The sequence below is a fragment of the Brachypodium distachyon genome, chromosome 1 (genome assembly GCF_000005505.3).
Source record: "Brachypodium distachyon strain Bd21 chromosome 1, Brachypodium_distachyon_v3.0, whole genome shotgun sequence".
Taxonomy (NCBI): Eukaryota; Viridiplantae; Streptophyta; class Magnoliopsida; order Poales; family Poaceae; genus Brachypodium; species Brachypodium distachyon.
In genome coordinates, this window is record NC_016131.3 from 20,756,498 (window position 1) to 20,766,918 (window position 10,421).

The 10,421-nt window shown below is 49.1% G+C and overlaps 1 protein-coding gene across 1 annotated transcript; it reads left to right on the forward strand.

Moving 5' to 3' along the window:
- The first annotated feature begins 5,856 nt into the window (after positions 1 to 5,856).
- Positions 5,857 to 8,382, forward strand: LOC100833152 (glucan endo-1,3-beta-glucosidase 3). The gene is made up of 4 exons (XM_003562924.4): positions 5,857 to 6,066; positions 6,223 to 7,545; positions 7,647 to 7,907; positions 8,166 to 8,382. Exons 1-4 carry the CDS (start codon positions 5,997 to 5,999, stop codon positions 8,198 to 8,200), a joined length of 1,689 nt encoding a protein of 562 aa, XP_003562972.1. The 5' UTR covers positions 5,857 to 5,996; the 3' UTR covers positions 8,201 to 8,382.
- The last annotated feature ends 2,039 nt before the right edge of the window (positions 8,383 to 10,421 follow it).

Genomic DNA, 10,421 nt, shown 5'->3' on the forward strand with positions numbered 1-10,421 from the left:
TAACAGGAGGGCACATTCAGATCTTATAACCAAAGCCACGTTTTGCGACGATGATCTACAATCCTTGAATATTCGCTGATTTCTTTCTTTCCAAACATGCCACACCACCATGCTAGCCCACACAATGTCAGAATTTTTCTTCCTTGAATTAAGTTTCAGCAGACGACTCCACCAACAAATTAGCGAAGTACTTTGCTTAACGATCCTACACATCCTCGGCCTCTCTTAAGAAAGATCCCCATATCTCTTTGGAGAAAGGGTAGTCAAGAATCAGGTGTCGTGCCGTCTCCAAAACCTGATCGCAAAAGCAGCAAACGTCTCCATGAGGCCAGCCCCTCGAAGCCAGCCAATCCCCAGTCTAAAACCTGTTCTGGAGCAAAAGCCACAGGAAAAAACGAATTTTGCCCTCACATCTGACACTCCAAGCTGAGTTTAGAGCCACCTTTGAAGTTCTCCCTAAAAATTGCACCTCATAAGCTGATTTGGCTGTGTAAACACCACTGGCATCGAATTTCCATCTAATGGAGGCTTCCTCCTCATTCAGAGTGGTACCCTGTGTGTCCAGATTTTGCAAAAGTTAACATAATCCAATCCAATCCGAGTGAAGGAAAACTAATTATACACCAATAGTAAGGGCCGGCGGTCAGTCCATATGGGATGACAAACACCAATCGGTAAGGGAAGTCAGTAAAAAGGCCGGAACAACCAATCCCAGTAGGCCACAATAGCCATGGTAGGCCACAATAGCCATTGAAACTAACAGTCCACCGTAGAGAATTGCAAATGATGCAAATTATCAGATGTACGTAAGAGACCTTAAGGCTAGAGCAAAAACGTCAGGCCCGAAATAGCAACTCCAACAGTCAATGACGCCAAATTGATATGAGATGTTCACTAAAATGAGTTGATCTCCATCGGAGATAAAGAAAATAGGAAATCAATAGCCAAAAGAAGACCAATTTTTACACAGAAGCAGCGAAGGAACAATGTGGCTCACATTATCGGATAGATGCATGTGAATCGGATGGAAATATACGTCCACAGAGTCGCCGATTCCGTACCTGCGATACCAACTGTGGACTGGAAGCAACACCCTTGCACAAACGACAATAGGAAGCCGATCTACCATACGTTCACTCCAATCCACAACCACGACAGCAAATAGACGAAGCCGAACAACTCTTGCCGCCGTCCGCCGGAAGCCATAATTGTACCACAAACAACACGTCAGAACAAACAAGGGAAGTTCGTGTGTTAGGTAAAGTCGTACAGGCCAATGGTTGATGGGCGTAATACATACAAAATGCATTGGATAAAAAGGAATGCTTACCGCATTACCCATATAAAACTATTGAAGAATAAAAATCTATACACACCTAATAAATGTCTAAAAAAAATTTTGAACATAATATCTAAATGGTATACAAAATGAATCTATTAGAAATCAAAATATTAAATACGTAGAGAGAACTGGATTAAAAAATATATATATAACATATTATTTTATTATACAAAATCTAGATTGCGCGGGTCACCCCGCTATTAATAATATGAAAAGGAAAAGAAGTTCCGTGGTGCCTGATGCCGGCATCGCGGCCACCTGCCTTTACTCGCCCACTCCGCCGACGGAATCGATGCGAATTCCCACACGCACAGGCTAACCGCCCCCAGATGCTCTGAGAGGACCACCACGTACGCCATGGCAGACCGGAAGGATGCAGGTGGGCTCAGTGAAAACATGGCACGACAGCTCGCAGGCCACGGCCCACGGCAATGCTGGAGTCGGTCAGGAAGTAAGCCACGGGCTCACCACCATGGAACGTGACAGAGTAGTGCCCCCGACGCTGTCATCGTCTTCCTCCGGCGTGTCCAGGGAGCGTCATTAACGGACGAGGCATCCGGAGAGAGCGAAATGGCGTTCTCCATACGTTAGTGCAGGAATGGAACACGTCCATGGACAGCAGGGCCGGAGCTCGCCGACGACGAGGACGACGCCATAGGGCGAGGAGCTGTACATGGAGACGGCTTGGAGATTCGTGTCGGTAGCTCCGGGCGTGGCGGGAGCGCACGGGAGGCGCCGGGAAGTTGGAGTCTAGCGCACGGTAGAGCACGAGCCAGCCTACGACGGCGACCGGCACTGGCGCGGGCCGCGGACTCTGCATGGCTTCGCACGACCAAGACCCACTCGAGCTGCTAATTCACGGTACTAAGAGCAAGTCCAGCAATCCTCCTAAAATTTCTCCCCTATATCTCAAAATGAGGGATTCCCTAAAAATATTTCCTCCTAAAAATTGGCCAACTCCAACAGTTTACCTAAAAGATCTCCCTAATTCTATATTTTAAGAATTTTTGTAACTACTTTTTGAAACCCAACAACTAACTCTCCAACGACTAGTTTTCGAATGGTTGGATTTCTAACGGCTACCTTTTCTGATCTATATATACATGATCATCTCTCACAATCTCGAGAGCTCGATTCGGGCTCGATCCAAACTTGAGAAACGAGAGCGGGGACGTACCTGTCGGCGGGAGGGATCGAGCGGTTGCTCCCTGACGTGAGGGGGGATGCCCCCACCACCTCGATCTATAGGAGAGAAGGAGGGGGTGGAGAGGAGAGACTTTTTTTTTTGCCTTTTTCTTCTCCCCTAAAAATGCTATTGGGAAGGTGATAAGGGAACTGCCGGAATTGTTCTAAGGCTGCTGACTGGGATCCAACATTCAATTGGGCTGCTAATTTTTGTGTGTGGATGCTAATTTTTGTGTGTGGAGAATTGGGCTGCTAATTGACTCAAGGTGGACTCACTCGTCCCGGGGCCACATCATCGATCCATGTTTGAAAAAGCTATGTCAGTGCCTAATAAATGGGATTAGCGAGTACAAGGTGCTGAAATCAGGATTTCAAGTGAGGGTTTGATCTCAACGACCTCTGTAAAGACAAGATTGAAAATAAACTTTTACTCTTTTTTATGCCAAGTCCCGATCCTTCTGTTCAGTTTTTGTTTTTTGAGCGAAATCTTTCTGTTCAGTTGATTTTTTTTTTTACCGAACTTCTGTTCAGTTGATGGTTCAATTAAGCTTGCTGGACTGTTGGGAGTCTGGGCCTGGTTATTCTATTAAGGCCTACTGAACTTGATTTGCACACTATGCCACTATGGGCTATTGGGCTTTGAGCCCCAGCCTTCACAATAGGATACGCATTTGTTGACGGCTAGTGCAAATGCTTTGGCATTTCTCAGCCGTATGAATTGGCCGAATCAAATACCAAGGCCTCATTGAACACAGAGGACCTAGATGAGATGAGGCCGGCCTATCCACGCTTGTGTGTCCTCTGAAGACTACATCAATTGGGTCAATTCGAGTCCAAGTCTTCCCCTACGACTCGATCCAGATTGTGATGGTCGTTGCCTTGTAATATAGCCGAACTCTTGGAAAGGAGATTGCCCGGCCTTGGCAAATGGCAGTGGCATGCATGCACATGGAACCATGCACCAATTAATAAGAAAATGAAATGATACAGTAGCATCCAATTATGGTTGGCTGTTACCTCAGCTGGTCTATGCTTTTTCCACACGGGCTGACAAAATTTGGCAGGCATGGATGCACCCGTACGTGCAAATTAGTTAGCGATGTGGTGGAATTCTATGTCCCGTACATCCACATGATGTGGATATGAGGATATCGGTGCAACACGCATAGAAAGAAGGTGAGGATACACATGCATACATTGTACATACAAGCTAGTGGCCGGGGCAATTGGGCATACAGGAGCACAGTCGCTACTCGCTAGCGACGTTCTATGGGCTGCATGCTTGGTTTCTTCGCTTCTGCCAAACCAAACACTCCGATTTGTAAGCTTCCCTATTACAAGTGGGGTAGTTTATTACGAGTAGTGATGTGGCGCTAGCGGCTCAAACATGCCACGAGGCACTGGATGATCCATGTATGGTACTCTACCTTGATACTACCGTTATGATGAGTGCATTCTCGTAGTTCCATTCGTCTTATCCAGTTTTAGAGGCGATGTATTCAGTGAAAACTCTTGTTCAGTGCAAAACTGCAAACTTCTTTAAGAGACCATTAGATTTGAAATATACGTCTCAGACGAGAGGTAGGAATCCCTCAAACTACAGCCACTTAAGCACACCTTTAGTACGTAACACCTCGGAATAGTTCTGTAACAATTCAGATAATAAAAAAAATAAAAAAACTGTCCGTCTTATCGATCGATCAGAAGCGACATCATCTCTTTATGAAAAAAAGTGCGATTCATTGATCTGGAGTGTCGCCGGCCAGGTCCACCCCCTCGACACGAGGCGACCTGGACCACCTCCGCAACGGCGACCAGGAGCACCAATGCAACGTTGAACTAGATCCCCAACAAGACAACGACTTGGAGCTTCGCCCTCGGCCTTCCATGATGCGCCGCCCTCTGCCACCATCATGCCTTCCATGGCGACGGCCGACGTGCCCCCATCGACCGGCCAACGAGGCAACGGGGTCGTCACGGGACATGGCCGGTGATATCGATGAGGAAGCTCCCCGGAGGATGCTGTCGTCGGACACGGTGGAGGACACTCCAGGCCGTACTTACCATAATAGCAAGTCAGGCGGCTGTTGTATGATGCGCAAGGTGGTGACCAACGCGGCGGAGCAGGAGTGGTAGAGGCGGCTGCACGCAAGAGAGGAGAGGACGAGGATGTGGCCGTGGAGAGGAGGGCCTTCCTGGCCGTCGGTGACCATGCCCCAGCGGCGGCGAATGACGAAAGGAGGGGATAACTCCCAAGTCGCATGAACAGCTCGAATTACTTCCACATAAAAATAAGGGTTTTCGTAAACAACTGCGTTTAAGTGAGTGGTTTCAATCCCACCTCCTATCTAAACCGTATATTCAATGTCGCTGTAAAAAAAACCCCTATATTCAGTGTTCCATGAGAAAAAGTTTGCCAGATTTCAGTGGATACGTTGCCATATATTAATTACACGAGCTTGACAAAATGATGGCCTTGATTTTGTGAAATGTAGCCGGCCAATAGAACAAAACTGACTGATACCGAGAGCAACTAATTTCTCTGAACCATGGATAGATATATATCAATATAAATAGCATCATGCATCGCCGGCCATATGGAAGTATTGTCTTTGTTTTCTGTTGGGTCTATGGAAGTTTGTTGGAAGTCTTCAGGCTTTTTCCACACGAATTGACGGAATTTGTTGGGAAGCAGCAGCAGGGAGAAAAAGGGCTGCGGCGTCCAAAGGAACGGTGTTGCCACTTTTGTCCGGACCCATGGCCTGATGCCCAAGTGACCCAACCCAAGTGGGGTTTGCGCGAGGTTCCAGCCAAACTATACACTGGCCACTTGTGAGACATCTTTTTAATAGGGCCCATCACGCGCACGGGTACACATTTAGAGTCAGGTCATCGGTGTTTGACCTGTCCAGGTCAGATTCGGCCGATCGAGCTTGTCGTAATTGTCATAAATTCATCTTTTTGCATGCATGGTACTAGGTTAGTACTCTGGCAGAGTGTTACAGTGGGTGGGAGTAACAACATAGATGCTGCCGATCGTGTCTTTGAAGTGATACATAGATAGCTGCAGTACGTACCAGCCTTTTTATTCCTCGCGCACAATTTTCACAGCTCTTGTAGGTAGAATTTCGTAGTATATATAGTACAACGTTACTCGGTCTGAATTGCATAAAATGGTTCTAGCTAGCCTTATCGACTTGTAAAGAAAGTACTTACCGTCGGACGTGGGAAAATGACAAAAGATCAGTCGTACTACGGCTCGTAAGAGAGGAAACTCAGAAAACAGACTTGGTCGTCGACGAAAACGGCCTTCACGGCGCTGCGCATGCACCACCCTCAACCCAAAGCGCTGGATCGGTGAACTCACAAATGCCGATCGTCGAGCTATAAATTCCTGCCCGCCACTTTGCCTGTTCACCACTCCTCTCATCGATCGTCTCGCCCGCCACCTCAGAAAAGCATATACATCATGGCGCTTACTGGCTCTCTCATCGTCCTTCTTGGTGCCACATTGACGCTGCTCTACTTCCTCGGCGCAGGTAATTAACCGCAACAACGACATATATAATTCGATCATATGAAAAGGCAGCGGTTCCGAGAGTCCGCAAGCACGTGCACAGTCTCTTCTAACAATGGGCCGGCAATAATGGCTTGTAATTCAGTCGTTTCTTTGTGGCATACGATCGACATTGCAGTTGCAGAGGCGGGCGAGGTGGGTGTGAGCTACGGGACGAACGGGGACAACCTGATGGACCCATCGGCGGTGGTGGATCTGCTGAAGAAGAACGGCATCACGATGGTGAGGGTGTACGACACCGACTCGAAAGTGCTGACCGCGCTGAAGAACACCGGCATCAAGACGGTTGTCGGGATACGCAACGACATGGAGCTGGCGGCCGCCGCCGGTGACCCGAGCTGGGCCGTCCAGTGGGCCAAGAACAACGTGCTGCCGTACTACCCGGCCACGGACATCCGCGGCGTCACCGTAGGGAACGAGGTGTTCAAGCAGGTAAGCCAGCTGAACCTGCAGCTGGTCCCGGCCATGAAGAACGTGCAGGCGGCGCTGGTGAGCCTAGGCCTTGCCGACGCCATTAAGGTCACCACGCCGGTCGCCTTCGACGCTCTCAAGACGTCCTTCCCGCCGTCCCAGGGCGAGTTCAAAGACGACATCGCCCAGCCGGTGATGAGCCCCATGCTCGATTTCCTGGAACAGACGGGCTCCTACCTCATGGTGAACATCTACCCGTACTACACGTACACGTCTCAGCCAGGCACGATCGACCTCAACTACGCCACGTTCCGGCCCAACGACGGCGTGGTCGACCCGGTGACCGGCCTCAGGTACTCCAGCCTCTTTGACGCCCAGCTCGACGCCGTGTACTCTGCGATCGACAATGTGCAGCAGCAGGTGGCCTCTTCCAACGGTGCCGTGGGGACGATGCTCAGGGGCCGGCGTCGCCACGTGCCCGTGGTGACCGGGGAATCCGGGTGGTGCTCCTACTGCCCGCAGAGCGTGGGGGCATCCATGGAAAACGCTCAGGCGTTCAATAATAACCTCGCCAAGCGCGCGCACTTCGGCAGCGCCAGCAGCAGCAGCTCGCTCGCCGTCGTCAGCGACGGCACCCCGGCCCGCCCCGACGCCGACATCTCCGTGTACATCTTCGCGCTCTTCAACGAGAATCAGAAGCCCGCTGACGAGCAGAACTTCGGCCTGTTTTACCCAAGCGGGAAGCCGGTGTACCAGGTCGACTTTAGCGGCGGCGGCGGCGGAGGAGGAACGGCGAGCTGGTGCGTGGCGAGGAGGGATGTCAGCGACGCGCGGCTGCAGGCGGCGCTGGACTACGCGTGCAACAACGGGGCGGACTGCAGCGCCATCCAGCCCGGGAAAGTGTGCTACGAGCCCAACACCAAGCTGGCGCACGCGTCCTACGCCTTCAACGACTACTACCAGAGCAAGGGCCGGGCCAGCGGGACTTGTGACTTCTCCGGGGCTGCTTCCATCGTCTACCAGCAACCAGGTGACTTCTTCCAGCTGACTCCTCCTGATCAATTTGTTCAAGCCCTTATTAGTGGAAACTGTCAGGTGTGATTAAACGCTGTGGCCTGAAATAATTAACAGGCATCTGCGACCCGAAGGCGGCGAGCTGGTGCGTGGCGAACGCGGCGGTCGGGGACGCGCGGCTGCAGGCGGCGCTGGACTACGCCTGCGGCAAAGGCCGTGCCGACTGCAGCGCCATCCAGCCAGGCGGGCGGTGCTTCAGTCCTGACACCAAGGTCGCGCACGCGTCCTACGCATTCAATGACTACTACCAGCGCAACGGCCGGTCGTCCAAGTCCTGCGACTTCAGCGGCGCTGGCTCCGTCGTTTACCAGCAGCCAAGTAAGTTCGTTCACGCCCGATCCGTATGCCCGGCCCAACATATCTTCACGGGCCCTATCTTCACCTTTGCTTACTTTCTCGAGTAAATCACCCTACCTACTAGCATATTTGCGAAAGAACTACGTAGCTTGTACCTATTTCCACTTTACCATTGACACGTACTACTTCACAATTTTGCTGCACCACCCAGTACCGTAGTGTGATGCTTTCAGTGATTAATTAAGTTGTGATATTATTGTGTTTGTTCATATTTTACAGAGATAGGTAACTGCGTGCTCCCATCAACGGGCTGAATGAAGAAACGCTAGAGAGCTAAGATCGAAGGCTACGCGCGCTACCAGCCCATTGGTATATATGGGATTCAGGAATAAAGCCGTGTAATCTTTTATTTCGCAAGAGAAAAATATGTGATCATATCTGAAGATAAATATGCCCTTTGAATAAACCTCCACTTTTCAATCAGTGGATTTTTAAACCCGGTCTCCTCACGCCCTTTCCACTACTTTGACATAACGGAAAAACGATGTCTCTGACTAAACCAGAATACAAAGGGGAGATAAAGAAGAGCAACAACGTTTTACTACATGTGGTAGGAAACCCATTGACTGGGCTCGTAAGCAAAACACTAACTGCCGAACGAATACCAAACTAAAGGCACCTCCGATCATTGCCTAACTTCTCGCTCTGGATTGTAAAGACATTATTACTTTTAAATAAAACTCTCCTGTTCCTCGAAAAAAAAAAGTGAAGGCACATTTCCTTTGGTTACGTGCTGACTAATTATTACAGTACTCATACCATATTCTTGCAAGGAAATTAATTCCTTGCTGATTAATTAAACTATGTAATAACCAAGAGCATACGGCTCCCTACTCTCGCCGTTCTAAAAACAACGGCATTGGAGGAAGTTGGCACAGGCTTAAAGCCGAGGCTGCAACAGCATCTCCAATGTCATCCCCTAAAACTATCACAAATGTTCTATTTGGGGACATGGACATTTTGCCTCCAAAATCATCTCCCAATGTCATTTTCTAAATGGACAAAATGTCATGTTTGTCCGGACACATCCTCCAAACTTGCCCCAAATTTGAAAGATTTTTGGGGTGTCCAAACATTGTCCAGTGCTCTCTTTTGTCCGTTTCGGCCCCACAACAAGAGATTGGGAAATGAGAAGAAAAAGTGAAAAGGAGAGGAGAAAAGATAAAGAAAAGAAAAAGCTAATTTAGGAGAGAAATTTGAGAGGTGTGGTTTGGATGACGAGGGCGGACATGGAACGGACACATGTCCACTTGCTCCTTAAATGACCCAAAAAAAGGACATTTGAGGACGAAATTTGGGGATCCATTGAAGTTGTTCTACTCCCCCGGTATCTCCCCCATCGTCCTAGCTGCCGATCAAACTTTGAGATCTACGCCAATCAACTAACTTACCAATGTCTTGCATTAGACCATTGATGAATTAGTCTACGAAACGTACTGCTATTTTTAGCGACATCTCCCATTCTCTCTCTGCCTTTTGCGTGTGAGTGCTTTTTCCATGTGAATGATGACACTTTTTTTTTCTTTTTGCATGTGTGCTGACACCTCTTTTCCTCACAATTTTTCTTCTGCACATGACACAAGTGCATAGTCAATATTTAGTATGGGCTTACATCCAAGTACATGCCAAGTACATCATCAATTTATAGTACATCCAGGTACATGCCAAGTACATCACCAATTTATAGTACATGAAGCAGACCGTGACGGGTACGTCGAAATACATGACAGGTACATCAAACGTACATTATGATACATGACATGAACATTAACAGTTTTTAAGTACCTTGTCAAATCAAGACTGTGTACTTCAAGTCCTAACGGTACGTCACGTACCAAAGGAAAAAATTGCAGTACAAACGTTTGTCAAAACTTAATACCTGATCGTGTACCAGTGGTACATCAGAAAAAAAAGTTGACCATCAATAGCTGCCTAAAACATTAAGAAACAAAATACAATAGATAAACCAAATTGCAGATAGCCTGCAATCTCAATTCAATGAAAAAACCACGAGATCCAAAATCAGAACAACAACATCTCTTGCCTCCCTCATGGTACTAGCCAGTACCAGGATTATGCACAACCTCAAAGGAGCGCCTGGTGTCCATGGACCTTGCTGATGCCGACACTGAGGAGGGCTGGAGGGATGAGATGTGAGCGTCGAGGTCATCGTGGGATGGGGATGGGACGAAGACCACGAGGTGGTCGAAGGAGGCCCACGGCCCGCAGCAGCGGCATCGGAAGTGCAGGACCATGGTAGGCGGCGGCGGAGGCCGAGACCAGGGCCCGTGGGGCGGCCTTGCGCCTGGAGGTCTCGCGCACGTACACTGCTGTGCCGATGGCGGCGGCACGGAAAGGTTGGGACGGGCTGGTGTGTGTGTGTGTGAGAGAGAGGAATCAAGGGAAAGATGGGCAGCTAATTACAGAATAAATGGCCAAGGATTAAAGGAAGGGAGAGACACGTGGTTGATTAAC